At 36.0% G+C, this 19,565-nt stretch overlaps 2 protein-coding genes across 7 annotated transcripts; one reads left to right on the plus strand and one right to left on the minus strand.

Moving 5' to 3' along the window:
- Positions 1–924: 924 nt before the first annotated feature.
- Positions 925–9,574, plus strand: LOC112001650 (putative E3 ubiquitin-protein ligase RING1a). Of its 2 annotated transcripts, none has more exons than XM_024033825.2 (10): positions 925–1,428; positions 1,561–1,603; positions 3,538–3,596; positions 6,014–6,095; positions 6,264–6,384; positions 6,473–6,514; positions 7,059–7,580; positions 7,811–7,918; positions 8,745–8,960; positions 9,208–9,574. In XM_024033825.2, the coding sequence occupies exons 1-10, from the start codon at positions 1,074–1,076 to the stop codon at positions 9,247–9,249; spliced, it is 1,590 nt and encodes a 529-aa protein (XP_023889593.1). In that variant the 5' UTR covers positions 925–1,073; the 3' UTR covers positions 9,250–9,574. The 2 variants fall into 2 exon arrangements, with proteins under 2 accessions (XP_023889593.1, XP_023889594.1); XM_024033826.2 differs by having other exon boundaries at positions 7,089–7,580.
- A 375-nt stretch (positions 9,575–9,949) lies between these two features.
- On the minus strand, positions 9,950–15,705 carry LOC112001649 (protein TPX2). Of its 5 annotated transcripts, none has more exons than XM_065759777.1 (19): positions 15,417–15,705; positions 14,066–14,151; positions 13,729–13,934; positions 13,378–13,614; positions 13,197–13,296; positions 12,979–13,104; positions 12,754–12,867; positions 12,497–12,667; positions 12,326–12,388; positions 12,158–12,238; positions 11,897–12,055; positions 11,672–11,803; positions 11,495–11,575; positions 11,293–11,412; positions 11,032–11,198; positions 10,827–10,935; positions 10,676–10,735; positions 10,484–10,578; positions 9,950–10,391 (listed from the first exon to the last, which is right to left on the minus strand). In XM_065759777.1, exons 1-19 carry the CDS (start codon positions 15,589–15,591, stop codon positions 10,295–10,297), a joined length of 2,379 nt encoding a protein of 792 aa, XP_065615849.1. In that variant the 5' UTR covers positions 15,592–15,705; the 3' UTR covers positions 9,950–10,294. The 5 variants fall into 5 exon arrangements, with proteins under 5 accessions (XP_065615849.1, XP_023889591.1, XP_065615848.1 ...); XM_024033823.2 differs by having other exon boundaries at positions 12,497–12,649; positions 13,378–13,626; XM_065759776.1 differs by having other exon boundaries at positions 13,378–13,626.
- Between the last annotated feature and the right edge of the window lie 3,860 nt (positions 15,706–19,565).

The following is a 19,565-nucleotide window of genomic DNA, read 5'->3' on the forward strand; positions in this document are numbered from 1 at the left end:
AGCAGAAATATAAAGCACCATGTAGCTTATCTATATAAAAATTAGTTAGTAAAATGAACTATTCACTTGTTTCTAAAAAGAAAAAAATTGAATTATTAAAAAAAAAAAGACTATTGCAATCAGGCACAAAGTACAAACATAAAAATTTATAAAATTTACCATCTTCCAATAATTGCATTATTTAAAAAAAAAAAAAAAAGGCTTGCAATTAGACAACCATAGGAATTCATGAAGGAGGCATAAGCTTTAGGCCATAGATAAACAAAAACAGCATCAAAGCCAACCTAAAACATAACATCTTCAAATCCATGATTCCATGCAAATGCTAAACCCTTTTGTTGTTGTTGTTGTTGTTGTTGTTTTTGTTTTTTATTTTATTTTATGAGATAGAAATCATATGTTAGTTTAATATAAGTGTATGTGTGTGTGAACCTCATTTCAAAATACTTAAATCTCATCTTTTACTTCTACCCTATAAGAACTTATATTTGTGAAGTGACTATCACGTAAAGCATGCGCGGTTTTCAAACCCTTTTCTTGTTGATTACAATTAATTGTAGACAATGATTTTAGGTCAAATGGCATCTTCTCGCAAACTTTAAAATGTAATTGTGTTGTGTATTAGGAATGATTCCAAGAACACAAAACACAACGGTATAGGCTCGCCAATTATGAGGAAAAAAAAAAAAAAATCGTTTAATGTAGTGAATTTTGTGTATGGGACACAAAAGTGGAAAATCAATGCCAAAAATTAAATAGCGTATGTGTGAGGAAATTGAAATGACAAAAAAGGGCAAAGAGGGACAGAGGAAGCTACCATGTGCTGCTTTTTCTTGACCCTGGCCGTAACTTCCGATTTCTCCATTCCCAGAGCTACCATACCTTTTACTATTATTTTTACTTAATATTATATATATATATATATATATATATAGCCACCCCAAAATCCCATCTAGTTTTTCTTCTTCTTCTTCGTTTCTCTCTCTCTTTCTCTCTCCAACAAAAACACACGCACCGAAAGAAAGAGAAAAAAAAAAAGAAAAAGTTGCGTGTTTCTGTGTGTGTTAGTATCAATGCCTGCACAGAAGCGTTGTTTGTCAGAAAATCTGGACGATGAGGAGCAACATCAGCATCATGCCAAGCAATCACGACCGCATCCTCAATCACTAGTAGACGATGAAGTTATTGTTGATGACGATGACGATGATGATGAAGCAGGACAACATCTAGAACTACAACCTCAAGGCCAACAAGTAAAAGAAGAAGACGATGAAGATGAAGGAGGAGGAGGAGGAGAAGAAGAAGAAGATGGTGATGGTGATGATGATGAAGCAGAAGATAAGCAAACTGTGAAACAACAGCAGCAACAAGAGAAAGAAAAAGAAGAAAATGAAGAAGAAGAAGAAGAAGAAGATGCAGAAGCAGAGGGTTACGTATCTTAACTCTTTCTCTCTTTCTCTCTCTAGAAATACCATTTGGTCAGTTGCAAAATCGATTTTTGTCATCTGGGTCTTGCTTTGTTTTCACGATTAGCTCAAGCTATTGCCTTTATTTTCCCAGATTCTCAGGGAAGCCCGTCTTCTACCTCACAAGAAAAACCCGAGTACTTCCTCTCTCTCTATCTCATTGCTTTAATTTTCAACTGTTTCTCGTTCACTGTTTTGATTCCTATTGCCATCGCGTATGTCTGTTTTTGGGTACTGCTTAAAGGGTTATTTTGATGCTTATTGCTTTAACCATTGATGGGTTTTCTTCTTGTTAATGGGCACAACTACAATGTATTTCGATGAACGCTGATTGCCGTTGAACTAGAATGTATTTCGATGAACGCGATTGCCGTTGAATTTGGCACTGTTCTTTTTGTTTTTGTCCTGCTCGGATAGATTGTTGCATGCTGCGATCTGTATCTTGCTTTTGTACTTTGACCAATCTCAAATCTGGGAAAATGTAAAGGAGTTTAAGTTAATCTGTTATAGTTACAACTTTTATGTTTTTGAATCCTCGTACTATTAGGTTGATGTCCATTTTCTTTTTATTCATTAAAGGGGAAAAATAAACATGCTTGAACGTTAATAAGCATATGCTTGTAACCAACTTGTCAGAAACACTTCCATGCCATCGATTGGTTTATTGGGCTAATTTGGAGTTATTCGAAGTTCACATCATCTTGGGAAATGAGTTGTATAAAATCACTACTATCTTTGGTAGGTACAACAAATAGGACTTTTTGCATTGAATTGCAATTGCAAAGTCTTTAGGATGCATGAGTATGACATCAAAGTTTTTATTTTTTACCTTATTTGCTACAGTTGCAAATTTGTGTTTCTTCCTTCTCACTTTTCTTATAGTCTCATACGATGTGCTGTTTGACTTGGCACTTTCTCATGCTGATTATGGCCTCAAGTTCTTAATTATGACGATAGATGGGTGGTTTCTTTAAGCTACACATATTGTTATTGCATTCATTGTTCAAGCAACTTGTCTAAATTTGAAAGTGAAAACAAGCATCACCACTCTTTTATCTTTGATACTCTTTTGTCTTTGATTTTAGATCCTTTTGAGCTCCCTTGTTAAATGGACTGATGGACAGTTTCTGATGTAGAGCTTGCTTCTCAAAGTTTTAAGGCTTTGATTTGTGATTGGTGGAGGGTTTAATTCTTCTTGATATTTTTGATAGGAGGATTCGTTTAAATTAAATATTTAATAACATGACTGGGTCCAAAGGTTAGTAAATTAAGCTCAATGCAAACCCAAGAAAGAGTTGATTTAAACAAGGATGGAGTTGGTGAATACATCTTTACAGGTATTCCTGATAATGTTGAAATTAGGAATCACTTAAAAATTGGAATGGAAGCAAATATTAGGAAGTTCTTCCAAGTTTAATTTATGATTTAATTGCTAGTTTGAAATTTGGATCCATGGTAAGCTCATTAGAATTTTTTTTGATATTCTATAACCGTAGCTGTTGACAATCTTCTACACATTGCAGTCAATTAAGTACTAAGAATGTCAACATAGAAGCTAACCTTAAGACCAGAACTTGAGAATTTTATCTAGATATACACCATAGAAGGCTGACATGAGGGAACTTTTCAACAAAGATTAAAATAACTGCTTCCTCTTTTTAGAAACTTAGGGGCTCTATTGGGAAAGAGCAGGGAGAAGATGAAGATCCTTTCAAAAGAGCAATTTAGAATGTTTGGATGAAGGACCAGGGGGCTGGTAGCAGTGGTAGCATTCAACATTCCATTACCAAGAAGCCATTGATTTTCAGGCCTTTAGAAGCTTATATCCATCAGATATGTGTATGAACATCAAATCATAAATCAACCACAAAAATTTCTTTAGAGAAAGGTTACTTTGTTCCAGTATTTAAAGGATACAGCTAAGAGAGTTACATATGGTCTTACTTCAATAATGCTTGTGTATAACAGTATACTCTAATCAACAAGTAGCTTGTATAAATTCTGCATTCAGCATGTATTGGTGAGTGACTAAGTGCAAAGTAATTTAATGTGGTTTTGGTTTCTGCTGCAGATTTGTCTTTGTGCAACTGACAGACATTCGTAAAGATGTGCAGTGTCCTATTTGTCTCGGTATGGTTTGTTTTGAACATTGTGTGATCAATTTTTTTTTTTTTAACAATATTTATGCTGGTGTGTGTTTTCAAATAACACTAGATACAATTTATAAAGCTGGGCACTTGTGCCTGAAGAAAGGTTTGTATATGGAAATACAAAAATTGTAAAATGAGGAGGGAATATCTAATCAAACATGATTAAGAAATATCACTTAGCAATAGGTCATGTTATCATTTTCTTCTGTTTGTTGATCTTGTATGTCATTGTTACTTGAATCAGAACTTAGGAATTGTAGTTGAAAGGATCAATCGATTTATAACAATTATAACTGTGTCAAACTTTTCTGGTTGCAATATTGCATGTTGAGAGCAATATTGTCATGTTGAGGCTGCTAGTTGTTGCAGTGTCATGCTTACTCAGCTTGATAGGTATTCTCTCTGATGTAGAGAATAAGTTGTGAATCTGTTTTATTAGCATTAACAACGTCAATAGTGAAAGTTACAGACGTACACATGAAGCGTACAACCACTTGTTCAGATCCTACTTGAGGGGCCACTTTGCAAAGGACAAATTCAGGCCACAATGTGCTTCAAGTGCCATATAGAATGGCGGGTGACCATATGCTGCCCGCCACCTGGTTCATTCAATTGGTCTGGAATGGAACCATTAATCCAGCGAACCACGCATTTACTGGTCAGGGCAGGGATGATCTATATTCAAAAGCACTGGCTGAAAAATCTCAAGTTGAATGCAGAAGTGTTTTTATGTGTATCTCAAACTCAAACCAAAATTAACTTGAGCATGGAATGCTGTGGTTCTGTTTACATGTGAATGAGGGACATGCCAATTAGGGTGTGACTTGGGGTAGTGAGAAAGAATGTGATGGATGTCTGTGTATACAAGGGAGACTTCCAAAGCATACATTATCTGAAAAAAGTCTTGAAAAATAGACTAATGATTAACAAACAAATGTCTCTCATTTTCTTGGAGAGGAATTAACAAACATATATTTCTCATTTTCCTGGAGTGGAACTTTTCAAGGAGACCTTTATCATAAAAAGAAAAAGAAAAGAAAACTTTCTCTAAATTTTTTTTGCTAGTTTTAGTTTGTTAAATTACCGATTGTTCCAAAAACTTAAATTGTTGGGATATAGTAAATTTAATCTCTTAACCACATACTTCTAACACTCCCCCTCACGTGTGAGTTGAAACTACCTTTTAATAGGTGAGGCCCAACATGCAGGAATTTAAATGGGAGGTTGAGTGGAGGAGACGAACTTAGAATCTCATGCTCTAATATCATGTTAAATTATCGATTGTTCCAAAAGCTTATACTGTTGGGATATGGTAAATTTAATCTTTTGACCACATACTTCTAATGTAGTTAATTAATTTAAGATGCAGGAGCATCAACTCCAGGTACTTAAAATATATGAGGAATTTCTGATCAGTCTTTGAGAAAAAGTCCTTTTACTTACACAGCTTGCAGATGATTGAATGTCAGAGTTGTCAATCAAAAACCAGGGAAGTCATGCCCTGTTGGAAGAAGCAGGGGGATTGGGAATGCAGGGGTTTGGAGCTGTTTGGTAGCATCTGACAATTCTTTTAAATTTTGCACTGAACTCATGAGAAAAATTGGTGAAGAATTTTGGTACTAAGGCTTGGTGGTTGTTGTTGTATATATAAAGAGAATCAACTCTACTGATATTAACTTTTCCTAGAGAAAATCAAATGTTATCTTGTGAGGGAAGGGCTGGAGATTGTTCATATTGCTGTTCAAATTTCCAACTGAGGGAATGTGTTCTTGGTAGTGATATATATAATATATGTATGTATGTAATTTCCAACTGAGGGAAATGTGCTCTCATTAATGATTGGTCATATCCGTATATGTCCATATTACTTTTTCACAATCTTGTTTATTGTCTATATATATATATATATATATGTATGTGTGTGTATGTATGTATGTACAAATAGAATTCTGAGCTTGTAATGCCATCCTCCCAACCAAGTTCAAAGAGCAAACGTGATGGGATAGATTTTCTAGTTATAATTAGAAATTTGTTTGAACTTTACCATATATTTGAAAGAAAGGGAAAAAGGTGACTGAATTGAAAAAGAAAAAAGAAAAGCAAAATGCATTGAGTGAGGGTTTCTGTAGGTTAAATGGGAATGCTAGTTTAATTTCACTGTTTAAGACTATTAGTATCATTTTGGAGTCCCTTCTGTTCCAAAAGTTCTGATTTTGATTAAATCATCACTAGAGCATGGGTCTAAGAGGCCTGTAGCTGATTGGGCTTTTCTAAGCCATTATCTCTGCAGTTCATTATATCCTTGGATACCAAAATTTTCATTTTTTTTCTGTAATCAATCATGATTAATTATTAATCTGGTAAAGGAAGCATTAATCGTGTCTGTTGCCTGTACAGGGATTATTAAGAAAACACGGACTGTAATGGAATGCCTTCACCGCTTTTGCAGGGAATGCATTGACAAATCAATGCGAATGGGGTAAGTAACATTGGCCCAGTCCTGTCTCATCCTTATTTGATTCATGGTAGTACTAGCATCCTGATTTACATGTCATGCCTCTGCTCAGTTTCATTTAGTGAATAGTATGTAAAAATACTTTAGAGATTAAGCCAAATTTTATTACTTAAATAGAGGCTTACTTTTCAGGAATAATGAGTGTCCTGCTTGCCGCACACATTGCGCCAGTCGGCGTTCTTTGAGAGATGATCCAAACTACGATGCCCTAATTGCAGCTTTATATCCAGATATTGATAAGTACGAGGAGGAGGTATAGATTGATTGGTATTGCCTTTGGTTGAATGTATCTGATAGTGTTTTTCATATCATGTGCTGACTTACTGAGTATGTGGTCTCAGGAATTGGCATTTCATGAAGAGGAGATGACACGCAATAAGCAGGTCAGAATCCTGGGTAAACATATAACTGCATTCTGCTTGCAGATGCAAGTGCATTTATTTTTAGGTTTTATTGGCTAGAGGTGAGCCCAAAGGGCTCTTCTTTAGAAAGTTTCCCTATACTATAAAAAATATATATATTAACTTCAGGAAAAAAAAAGCACTTATGGCAGACTCCTATCTGGATATCTTAAATGGGGTGGATAACCATGCATATTATAAAGCAAATCTCATGATTTTTTTTTTGCCTGGTATCACCTACAATGATAATACTCATAGAATTATGGCTTCTGACTGTGCTGAGAATTTCAGTTTTGGGACATGAGCGGTGTTCTTCTGACATGGACGTTCTACTCATTAGATACCTTGCCAAACAATTATTATCACTACTTGACATATTCTTTGTGTTCACCATCTCATTATGTGATTTTACTTTTAGGCATTCTTTAATAGACAAATTGACTCCAAAAGGCCTCCTGGTGTTCCATATAGGGGATTAGTGCATATTTTTGTTATCAATATGTTGTTTTAATGCTTTGTTGAACAGATTCAAGCATCAATTGCCCAAATTTTACAGCGACAATCAGAAGCTCTAGTTAAGAGACGCCAACTGGGTAATACACCCAGCACATTTACAACTAGATCACAGCGCAACAATCGGAATACTCATTCAAGGCGACGGAACTGCCGAGGCATTGAACTTCAAGGATCTGAGGACAATGAGGATGAAAATGATAATAAGGATTCATCTTCTGCTGATGAACGAGGTACAGAACTCAGGCAGAGAAGACGCAAGAGACGGGCAGGAACCAGGTCCTCCCAGCCTTCTTCATCAGCGGCCAATTCAGATGGTGGGTGTGTTGAAAATGATTTAGAAGTCAGCAGAGAAAACAGAGGAATATCTCCTGGTCTTGTTTGGAACCCTGAAATGCTTGCTTGGGGCCGGGCTGGTACTCGGAGTCACACACGGCATGGCAATGCTAGTGGTTGCAACAATAAGAGTGCCCAAAGCACTCGCTTGTCCAGGCTGGTTGAATATCTCCGGAGCTTAGAGGAAAAAAACGATGAGGTATAGAAGGGTCTGTTGCACTTTTTGTTTGAGTTATGAATATGTCCATGGGTGACAAATCCAACTCAAGGATGCTAAATAATAAATCCCGCTAGTGATGAAATAAAATTTTATTAAGTCTTTGGCTTTCAGTGAGCACCTCAATGGCCTGATATGGTCCACCAGTGATTTGTGACTGTAAGTTCACATCCTCCATTATTAAACCCTCTCTATTTTTATTTTGGGTGCAGTTAGATATTCATCTCATGCTTCTTTCTTTGGACTTAAGAAGTATACCAAGATTGCAGCAGCCACACCTTTGCTGCCGGCCAAGTTTGTCTGTTAAACACCTATGTGAAGTAAGATTTCTGTCTCAGTTCCTTATTCCTAGAGTAGTAAATTTTGCTTTATGATTCTATAAAACTTTTGCTACTTGGAGATGAAAATTATAATTCTTAAAATGTAGGAAATTACTTCCTTATATAAGACAAATTGCTTTTTGTGAAGCTCACAAGACATGCTAGTTTCATTTTTCTATAATGCATTGCTGCATTAGTAATAGAACATCACTGCCAAGAAAGTAGTGATACATGTAAAGCAGGTAATATCTGACCCTACTGCTGATTTGCCTAGGCTTAGTGGGATACGTTTAGGACGTTAGCTTCAGGATGTACTTGACCTGAATACCAATCAATTCAAATATAGATATAACAACCAAAAAAAAAAAAAAAAAAAAGAGGAAAAAATAGTAAGGCAATGAACAGGGTAAAAAGAAGATCGTTATGACATCCTATTGGACTGGAAAGTACCGCATTGACTGATGCCTTGCCTCTATTGCATCTTTGCTTGCCCAAAAGAAAGTCATGGCTTGTAGCTCACTAAGCACAACTATGCACCTCTGAGTTTTGCCTTTCTTGATTTTCAATTAGGCTGGATTATAGGAATTTTCTAATGCATATAGTCTTTAGTTATGAGTTGATGAGTCTGGTCCACATTGAGGAACCTGGACCTGCCCACTTTCTGATAAGACATGAACATGTTTAGTTTTGTCCCTAAACCACTTCTGGATGCATTCTTATATGACAAAGGTAGTGTAATTCTATTTGTTTTCTCTTGGCATTATATTCAGTTCTCTCCCCAACTTTTCTTGTCCTTGTCTGATTTTGTAATGCATTTATTATGCAGTATATTGCTCGCCAGGTACCTTTGCAAGCTGAAGAAATTGAAATTTTGGCGCTAAAAGGGCAAGAAACTTTGGGTTTTAAAGCCAATCGCCTTTTGGAAGATGCAGGTGATCCAGGTCATGCTCCCATGTTGGAAGATCCGTGTCTGCACATTTTGGAAGGGCAAGAAACTTTGGGAGGGCTTAAAGCCAATTGCATTTCGAAGAAGAATCATTTGGTGAGTAGAAATGGGGAATATTTTCTTATGGCAGTCTGTTGAAACCAAATACTACTGTGAGCTAACTCACTTATATTTATAGACTTTTGCAAAAACTGCAAAGCCTTCGTATTCTCTTATGAAGAAATTACAACTCTATTTTCTATGGACTAGAAATTACAAGCATACTTGACTCTGGATGCTCCTCACAAATTGATATAGAATTATTTTGAAACAATCACAAATTATACTTCTTCTGTTCTTTCAGATTCTAGCATACAGGCGGAAGGTGACTTGGTCAAACCCATAAGATCTGCTATTGGCGTCCTGGAGAAAATTAAAAGTTACATTGCATTTGCTGTTGATAAGAGTAGTCGATGATAGTCAAAGAGAGAGGTCATAGGATGAATTGAACCCAATTGAAGCATTTTTTTTCCTAGTTGCATTGTTGATAATGTAAATTTACTCAGCGTGAAGTATTCCTTAAGAATGCAAAACACAACAGCTTGATGCACCTTATTTATTATATAGTGTTTTTTTTTTTTTAATAATTTTTTTTATTTTTTATTTTTTATGTTATGAGACGCTTTATTTGTGTTTATGAAAGTCATCATGGTGTGCTGTTAAGCAAGGTCTGTCCTGGGACTTGTTTTTTTTAACTTTTAATCAATCCTCTTTCTTGGCTTGCATGATAAGATGGACTAACTTAAACCAAAAAACAGCTGGCTAAGTGAAAAACTCACCACAAAGGGGGGAGTTTCGATTTAAGTTGTAACAAGAAAGCTTGTGGAATTTATTTTTTTGCGTAATTAAAATTGTCGGCAAAGTTTGGAAGCAGCGAAAAGCTAAAGGAATTTTCATATTATTTTCACTCAACTTCTTTTTAGGCTGCTTAATAATTGGACAATTCACTTCCCCATTGCAGAAAGCAAGCCCAAAGGTCCAATATCAACAACACAATCATCACTCTATATAATGCGGAAAAGAAGATGAAGCCCAAAGGTCCAATATCCAATGCTGCAATTATGTAGAGTACATTGACCATGTGGAAAGGAAGATGAAACCCAAAGGTGATGGGAGTAAGTGGAAAAGAAGATTTCAGTTTCTTTTCCACTAATTATTAATTGTTCCAATTTAATAGAATTTGCATCCTTGAATCGTTAGTACATATCTAATATCTTCTTTCTAAGGTACAACACTTTACATGATTTAGTCTGAAACAATAGTACAATAGGTAACAACAGAATGAAATTCCAATGCATCAACCTATGTGGGAGTACATTGACTTGTACAGACCCTTTTTTACCGGGGGTTCAAGAGTTCTTGAACACTAGTCCACTGAACAATGCAAGCACTCATCTCATGTGATAAGCACTGCCCAGTTTTCGCCTTTCTTTTCTCTGAAGCACACGCAGATTTGGTGACTTTGCAGTCGTTGTTTCCTTGGAAGACCTGTTACACACAATATCAAGAAGGCTGTAAGCGGAATAAGAAGTATTAGTTTTTTTTTTTTTGGATAATCAGTAGGAGTTGGTTATTCATACCTTTGAGGGCAGAAAGGATGATTAAAATTAGGCACTGGTCTTGCATGGGGAACCAATGTTCTTCTCAATTGTTTCAGGGCCTTCTCTTCCTCCACCTGTAAAACAGTGCCAGTAAATTTTGAGCTTTCTCATATTGACACAATAAAGCCTATACAATAGAATAATGCAAAAACAATTTAATTACATCCATACCATCCGAGATGCCTCGCTCTCTTCTCTATATCTCTTATACATCATTTCTTTCTCTTTAATCTGCAAATAGACTTTAATGAGCACTTAACACACACACACACACACACACACACAAAGCCATGTTTTCAAGCAAGCTGGTAAAATTCTTTACCTTTTGATCAAACTCAGATCTATCCACAGCCCGATGATCCACGTGATGATTAAATTCCTGAACTTCAGTGAGGGGTTTGCGCACTTTCTCTGGAACTGGGATAGGGTCCCTGCATGAAAAAAAAAAACCATGAAAAATAAAATTGACTCATCTTCTTCCTCTACATATGTATGCATGCAAGGTATTGTTAAGAATTACAGCTTACTCTTTCAATACTGGCTGCGCCTTGAAAATTCTCATCTGGGCTTCTTGCTCTTCCATCCTCCTCCTTTCTTCCATTTCCCTATGCATTTCCTCCTCATGCCTCACCAGGCTTTCCAATTGGAAGGGTTCTGGTTTTGTACATTGCTTGGGCTCTGGTTTTGGTGGAACCTGCATAATATATGAATAAATCGTTAACATAGTACCATCTTCATCATTATTAATGTAATTGAAATTGAAATGAGATTGAATTAAGTTTCTGTACCACAGGATAGTCAGTGGTATAAGGGTATGGATTAGCCTTGGGAACCCTAGCTCTTTCCTCTTCAAATTGCTTCTGCATGAGTTCTGTAAAAAGTCTCCTCTCTTTCTCAGCTCCTCTTTCCTGATGCCAGAAAGCCACAAGAAGTTAGTCGTAACCATAACTCAATTGTCCCCATTGACCAAAACAATTAATAGGCACAAACCTCTGTGCGGAGATGGAACGGATTTGGATTAGTGTTTCTTGGAATCGTATTGTCATGGCGAGGTTCTGAATTCAAAGAAAGCTGCAAAAGAAATAAGTTGATGAGAAACTGCAATTGATGTATTCATATTTGTTTGTAATCTGAATAGAATACAAAAACCTTTCATAAAATGACTACCTTGTCAAACAAATCAAAAACAGCTGCAGGCGGTGGAATCCTCTCATTTGTTGCAAAATGAAATTCTTGAGGTATGGTCACTTGTTTCTTTGCATTGCAGAACATCCCCAACTCCCCTTTACTTTCAAAGATCTATAAAATAATATGAAATATATTTTGTTTAGCGATACTAGGTTGTAAAATTAACCAACATAAATTGTCCATAATATAGGTGCAGAGTCATACCTTCTTATTCAAAGGCTTTGCCTTAAATTTTGGTTGTTTTTCAAGCTCTTCCTGCTCAAGTTCAAAAGAGCTTTTCACTCTGGGGGGACGGGCCCTCAATGATGTATGAAGTAAGGGGGTTTTTGGTGTAGTCAGATGAGGCTTCCATGGATTATTATTCTGTTATAAACATAAGGAGATATATAAGTAAACAAAACCAGGAAGTATAGAATAAAAGCACAATAAATTTCACAGGGATGGGCATTAGTCTCCAAACCAAACCTGATTGGACATTTCTGTTGAAGCTACAGAAGCTGATTCTGCATTGTGATTTGCCCTAGCCATTGTCTCCAAATGAAATTCCTGCAGCAAATAAAAAATATTAGTCTGATATAATAACAATTTTCTTTCTTAAAAATCCATTTCTCTCAGTCCATTACTCTGGTTTACCTGAAATTCCGGTGGCTGTGGTGCACTTCTTGGCATTGCAGGTAATGTTGGAGCCTCAAGGATCTGTAACAAAAAGGAGAATGGGGGAAAAAAGAGAGAAACATTTGTGTCACAAGTTGACCACATCTCTGAGGAAGAGAACCACAAGGACAGTAAACAATAGAAATTTACCTTCTTGTTCAGCGGTCGAGCTTTAAATTTTGGAATTTTAGCCATCATTTCTTCCTCAAGCTCAGCAGTACTTTTTATTCTGACTGAGCGAACCCGTTGAGCAGTTTCAAATTCAGGTTCCTTTGGTCTAGTCAGTGTGAGTTTAGGTTTCATCTGGATAATGAAAGCACCCTAAATTTAATATAGAAGGGAATTTGATATGTATAAAAAAGGACATGCACACAATTAAGGGTGAATTTAAAGTAGCAGTCATTTACATGTGGAAAAGAACCATTGGCGTGTGGCAGTGACAAGTCTCTAGTACTTGATTGGAACTTCTTCATCATTTCTGCCATTGAAACAAATTGTTTTGGTGGTTCCCGTACATAAACCTTTTAAATTAACAAGAAGGAGTCACAATGAGTTAAATCTTGAAGAATGGAAAACAATAATAACTGTAACAGATTTTAATAAATTCATAGGATCCGGAGAAAACAGCAAACCTTTCTGTCCTCTTTATTAGCTTTATTAGCTTTTTCAGCAGTTGAAGCGAACAAGTTGGAAGTGCTACTACTAGTAATACCCAGTTTTGATTTGTGGGGAAAATTTTGAGGTTTAAGACTAATTATCTGAAATTTTAAGTGGAAAAAAAAATTTCAGATGTTTTAAAATAAAAACAGTAATAGTTAAAGAAGAGAAAAGAAAATTCGTAAAAATTTACCTGTCTAGTTCTTCCTCCTTCCAATTTCTGCCGCTTGATGGCCTGGTTCTCTTGAGCTAAATTGGGAGTTCCAGCAGAGCTTTTCTTCAAATTCGTGTCCCTATAAATTTTGAGAAGCCCAATCAGTACATTAGCATAAAAACAGATTTCAACACAAATCAGACTATGGAAATCAACCAACCTTTTCACACTTGATGGCTTGATACTTTTGGTTTTTGATGACTGCAACTGATTTTTAGGCTTCAGTGTTGATGGGTTCTTAACCAAACTAGCTATCTTTTTAGCTGTCTCGTGCTTCTTGGAATCAGTCATTCGGTCTCCCTTCTGAGAAGTCATTGTCGGCTTAGGTGTGCAGGCTTCATTTCCTAATTGAATACTGGATTTGTTCAACTTATCATCGCTTGCTTCTACTTTCACACTGGAAGAAACACTGAAATCAGCAAATAAATGCAATTAAGGGAGAGAATAAGAATCACAGTATTAACATGTTGGACTTTATATGGATCACTAATTAATGCTAGGAGAAACAAACCTTCCGTTTTCTTGAGTGCATGCACTCACTCCCTTATCATCTTCACTTGTCCCCTTATCAGCAGAAACCTGGAGGATGCTTGAATTAGCAAGAAGACCATTGTTTCCTTCTTTGGCCTCACTGGGTGTCACTTCCTGCTCCTTAATTTCAGCAGGCTTAGATTCTGAGTTATCAGTAGTAGCTTTGGAATCTGAGGACTCTGAGGTCTGCACGAAAAAATTAATTGACCAATGATATCAGAAAACTAGTAAGCCAAATTTGGAAACCCTTGATATCAGAAAATTAGTTGGCCGTTTTTGACCAAGAGGAATTATAAATACATAAATGATCACACCACCTTTTGCATTTGGTCTGCTTCATTGAAGTCACATAAGCTCTCAACTTTAAAAGATCTACTGCCAGTCTTGATTCTAGGCATGCAAGCTGCATAGATTAAGATTCAGAAAGATCAAACATTTTGAACAAGTAATAAAAAAAAGCAACAAGCATAAGATCTGAAACTCAAGCACAAATGCAATAAATTGTTGCAAGCAAAATCCATATTCCAAAATCCTATCCACCTCAAAAGAAAACACTAATCAACGCGCAACAGAACAACCCCTACAGGCCTCTTTGATAGCACAAAAAGTGCTGGAAGAGTAAGAACTAAGAAGGGAATGAATACTTTGAAATCTTGCATTATTTGTCCTTTGTAATCCTATAAAAAATCTGGTCCTAATTCAAACCATCAATTCTCTTACATTTTCTCAACTACCAAACATACAGTATATTCATCACAAACAAAAACCAAAAGAGCTCCCAATTCATCTCTCTCTCTCTCTGATGGAAACCATTCTATTCCAAAACACAAACATACAATATGGCAAACAAAAGGGCTATAGAAAATACACTATATGGCAAACAAGGTTTACTTGAACCCTAAACCTCCCTTTGATTTCTTAGAATATGTGGAATGCAAATGATAAAACAGAAAATTCGGATTTCATTGCTTGATTGAATTCAGGCTTTTCCTATTCTTTTCCCTTTTTTAAGGAGAAAATTATTTAGATTTAAAGAGAAAAAAAATTACTCATTTTCGTTTCTTTTGCTCAATTTTCCCAACTGCCAAACAGAGTCTAACAATTTCCACAGAGACAATCCATTTCCATGAGTTTCAACTTAAAAAAGCCCCTAAAATTGGATAAAAATTACATTCAAATCCAAAACCCTAAAAAGTTTCCAAAGAGTGCCTCACACGAAAACCCTAAAATTGCAAGAAAATTTCGCATAGAGAAATGAAAATACAAACCCTGAGATTCAAGAACCAATCAAAAACGCAGAAAATATCAACTTACTCAGTCCACAAAAAGAGACCCTCAAATTCAAACCAAACCAAACAGAAACCACAGCGGAGAACTCAGAGAGAGAGAGAGAGAGAGAGAGAGAGTACATTTCGATTATCCTCAAATCAAAGTCAAGAAACCCTAAAAATCCAAGATAAGTTTACACTTATAAACACTAAAATGAGGACCAATCCTATAACACTCAGAGACAAAATCTAGAATTTTCTTCTCTAAAAGCCTAAAGAAAAAAATCAAGAAAGTGAGTACATTGCAAAGAAAAGCCAAGAAGCCGAGAAGAAAATCCTGAGTTTTCTTCTAATTCTTATAGAAAATAAAGAGAAGAAGAAGTGAGGATGATATACGTACGTGATGGGGCGTAGCTGAGAGCGGAGTCGAACCAGAGTTCGGCTTTTAGCAGTTGTTCCTCCGTCTCTCCCTTTATAAAGTCGTAAAACCGAGGCGCCGAGAACTCGTACGCCTCGTCTATCATCGTCGTTGTCATTGTTGTTGTTGTTGTTTTTGTATCTGAATCCTCTGCCATCTTACACCGATTCGAGAGAATTGAAGGGATTTGTGAGAGAGGCTCTCTGTGAGAGAAGAAGAGAGATCTCTTTGGTGGTTTATTGAGAGAGAGATATGTGTTTGGTGTGAAGGGGGTGGATTGGAGGAGAGAAGTATAACGTTGGGGATTTGCAACGGTCGAATTTTTTGAATTTAGGGGGAGTGTCTCTCTATTACTCTATTCTCTAAAATCCAACGGCCACGTTTGCAACCAGGCAACTCACCCTTCGGATCTCTGTGTGTCTCTCTCTTTTCCTAACGGTCATATTTCACGGTCCGATTGTCCTTAAACGCTGTCGTTCTACTTTTCCAATTAAAAAAACAAAAGGCTTTTTGACTTCTGGTTTGTGTGCGTTATTTAAAAGATAAACCCTAAATCCCAATGAGTAACTACAATACATTACATTCTTTAATTAAATTTAAACAATAAGGTAGATTTAATTTAATTATCCTTAAAAAGACAAATATTTTGTGCTTTATTGGACAATGTAATCAAATTTTTAAAATTAATTGAGAAATTTAATTGACAAATTGAGGTTATTTTTTATTTTGAGAAAGTATACACCTTAGATATTGTATCTAAAGTGTAGCGTTAGGATTTGTGGCCCAAGCCCAAAATAATAAATTTGTAGAGTGTGGATGATAGAACTAGGTTGACTGTGGAGTTTACAACGGTTAATTACAACGTTTAAGTATAAATTAGCATAAAGATACACGTAAAGATCAAATAAGTTGAAGTCCGAAGAGGCTTATGATAAATTGAATAATGATTACAGTTCTTAGGACTACAGTAAAACCTTTCTTTTTTTTCTCTATCGTCTCTCTTCCTCCTCCTTTTATCAGGAGCCCTTCTTCTTTATATAGCATCCTTCCCCATCATTCCCATCGTCCACTTGTTCTTCATCTGGGTACCTACTTGAGTGTATGTCATGTCATGTATCTTTTTTTAGCTTTTTGTGAGTGACAGTAGCTAAGGTTACACTATTCAGGGGTCTTTTCCACATAAATGCGACCAGAAAAGTTGATGCAGTGCATTTAATACGGTGGTAGCAGTTTTTCCTTTAAATATTTCTTCATTCTTATCGTCTCTAGACATACTCAGAGCTTATTTTTATCATTGGGGTTGCTAGGAAGATCATTCGGACCTTTCATACGTTTGATTAATCAAGACTAGTCGTATCCGAGGAGTAAGACCTCTTCGGACTGCTGACGACCTCTTCGGATTGTACTCCTCCTTCGTTTCCAAGTATCCTTCTTCCAGATGGATTCCATCTCAGCCGGTTCCTTCTCTTTGGATACACAGTAATCCTCAAATAGGGCTCTAGACCCACTACGTAAGGTTGAACTTTTCCCCCCTCATAAAATTTTATCCAAACAAGCCCCACCTTCTATAAAAAGCTCGGCAATTTTGGTATCCATGTAGCAAAATATTTTGTACTATTGTATGATTTTTTTTTTAAAAAAAATTTTAAAAAATAAATCATACTTAATTTTAACTGTCTATCTATTACTAATGTTATAAAATAATATATATTAAATAAGATAACATCTTCTTATATTAACAGTTTAGATTAGATAGGTATGTTAGTAAAAAGAAAATGGTGCGTAAAAAAGTATATACTATAGAATTCTCCCTTTCTAACAATATTATGTCTAAGAATTTATTTATTTATATTTGATGAGAAGTTCTTGAATCTTCTATACTCAATCAGCAGGAAAAAAGTACATCTATCATAGTGTTATTCTATTATGAAAATATTTGAACAAAAGTAAAAATTCTTTACTATGACTGCATTTGGTTCGATGTTAATCGAATTTCGAGTGTAAAATGAATGCAGGGAAAAATGAATTCCTGTAAGGAAATTAAAATCCGGGCGTTTGGGTGTGCAATGGGAAATAGTTCGAAAAACAATTTCTAGTGTTTAGTAACATTCTGAAAATGTTATTTTCCTACAAATTTTTCACATTTTCTCAGCTTCCAAACAAATTTTATATCAAAAAATCTACCAGCACCCACAGAAAATCCACCACTATCCACACCAAAATACCACCACCCACACCACCCACACCACCACAACAACAACAAAAAAATCAGAGATCAAAGAGGGAAAGATTGAGAGATTGAGGGGAAGAGAGATAGATAAGGAAAGAGAGACCAGTCTTCAGCGGCGATGATGAGATCGGTCTTGGGTGGGTCGAGAACGAGATTGGTCTTGGGTGGTGACGTCGAGAACGAGATGGAAGGCTTCGATCTAGATGGCAGCAACATTGAGGAAGAAGAGAGAAAAAAGAGGAAGCTTGGCCGGCGTGTGATCTGGGCGGTGGGAAGGCGTGATCTGGGAAGTGGGGCGACACGATCTTGGCTGGCCGGAGCTTGGCTGAGGTGGGCTTGGAGATGGGTTTTGGACCGTGTAAGGAGTGTGCTCGTGTTCTCTCTTTAGGTGTGGTTCGGTTTTTTTTTTTTTTTTTTTTTTCTGGAAATGGTTTGAAAGTAAAATTGATCTGTAATCTATTTTACACTTCAGCTAGCCACATTTTATAGTTAACGAAAATGATTTTCCCTTTGACCAAATTTTCCATGTGTAACTAAACACACGACAAGGTATAAAATGATTTCCTGAAATGCTTTTCAGGTGAAACAAACGCAGCCTATATTGTAATTACCCTTTAAGGATACTTGTAAGGGTTAAAGTAATAAGAGGAATCTCTATCTCTCACACACATATATAAGAGTGTTTATCAAACCGCAAAACCGCATTAAAATCGCTTATAAAATGACATAATTGCAGTGCACCGCACTGCATGGTACAGTACAGTTTACGGTTTTATAACAAGAAAACCGCACCGCATTACACCATCTCTATATATTAATATATTATTTATAGTTTAATAACCCCAGTTTTCCAAAAAAAAAAAAAGTTTAATAGAAATGAATTGCATAGATAGTTTTTTGGTTCTTTATTTGTTACTTCAAATACTTATTTTTGTGAGTTGGTGGGCATTCAAAATGAATTGCATAGATTGTGTGGCATTGATGGTGATCCTCTCTTAAAATGAAATGGCACAATCTATGAAGCAAAAATATGAGAAGCATTAGGGAGACATTGAAAATTTAAAAAATATATTGGTTACAAACCGTTCAAATCGCATTTTATACATCACACCGCACACTGACTGCAAAAAAGAGGTGCGGTGCGGTGTGGTTATGGTTGTGGCTAAACCGCACCGCAAAATGTGATGCTAAAATGGCCTAAAACCACACCGCGAATACCCCTACACACATGCACACGAGAAGGTATCATTTTTGAGTACACGCGTGTGATTTGTGACTGAAGTTCTACATTAGATAATAATGACAAAAATGAAAGGTTAATATAATATAGTTGGGCCCAAAGCCATAGGTTTAAACTTTTTGGGTTAAGTGGTATTACTATATGTTATACTATTAACTACTCAATAGGAATTTTAGGTGTAATTTCCCCAATAGATGATATTAGAGCCCATGAGTACTAAGGTGACAAGGTTAATAAGGATGCCTTTCGCAATTGGAGCAGGATTTCAGCAAGGTTAACAAGGGTCCCTTTTGCAAATGGAATAGGATTTTGTAAGATTTATTAGAGCCCGTTTCACAATTAGATTAGGAAGCTTGTAGGCATACATAAGGTGTGGATTTCACACGATTATGGGGTTTACATATCATGAGAGAGGAAATGCCAAAATGGAAATTTATATATGGTTATTATAATTATTTATAAATTCAATAGCACATGTAGTTTCTTGATCACCAAAAAAGTTTTGTTGAAAGTGGGTTTTAGTTAACTCAATTGGTAAAATTTTTAATGGTTGAATAAAAGATCTGGGATTCAATCTTTGTTTACACCAAAAACCGATTGGTGTCTTGGTCTGATGATAAAGAGCTATCATTAAAAGTGGACGCCATAGGTTAAAACTCTC

Source organism: Quercus suber, unplaced genomic scaffold (genome assembly GCF_002906115.3).
Source record: "Quercus suber isolate HL8 unplaced genomic scaffold, Cork oak 2.0 scaffold_341, whole genome shotgun sequence".
In the NCBI taxonomy this organism is placed as follows: domain Eukaryota; kingdom Viridiplantae; phylum Streptophyta; class Magnoliopsida; order Fagales; family Fagaceae; genus Quercus; species Quercus suber.

Coding starts and splice junctions, on each gene's coding strand:
- LOC112001650 (XM_024033825.2), top strand. CDS start 1,074: ATGCCTGCACAGAAGCGTTGTTTGTCAGAAAATCTGGACGATGAGGAG. Junction 7,919..8,744: donor CTGTTAAACACCTATGTGAA/GTAAGATTTCTG, acceptor TTTATTATGCAG/TATATTGCTCGCCAGGTACC. Junction 8,961..9,207: donor TTTCGAAGAAGAATCATTTG/GTGAGTAGAAAT, acceptor CTGTTCTTTCAG/ATTCTAGCATACAGGCGGAA.
- LOC112001649 (XM_065759776.1), bottom strand. CDS start 15,591: ATGGCAGAGGATTCAGATACAAAAACAACAACAACAACAATGACAACG. Junction 12,868..12,978: donor CTAATAAAGAGGACAGAAAG/GTTTGCTGTTTT, acceptor TTAATTTAAAAG/GTTTATGTACGGGAACCACC. Junction 10,736..10,826: donor GATCTGAGTTTGATCAAAAG/GTAAAGAATTTT, acceptor GTCTATTTGCAG/ATTAAAGAGAAAGAAATGAT.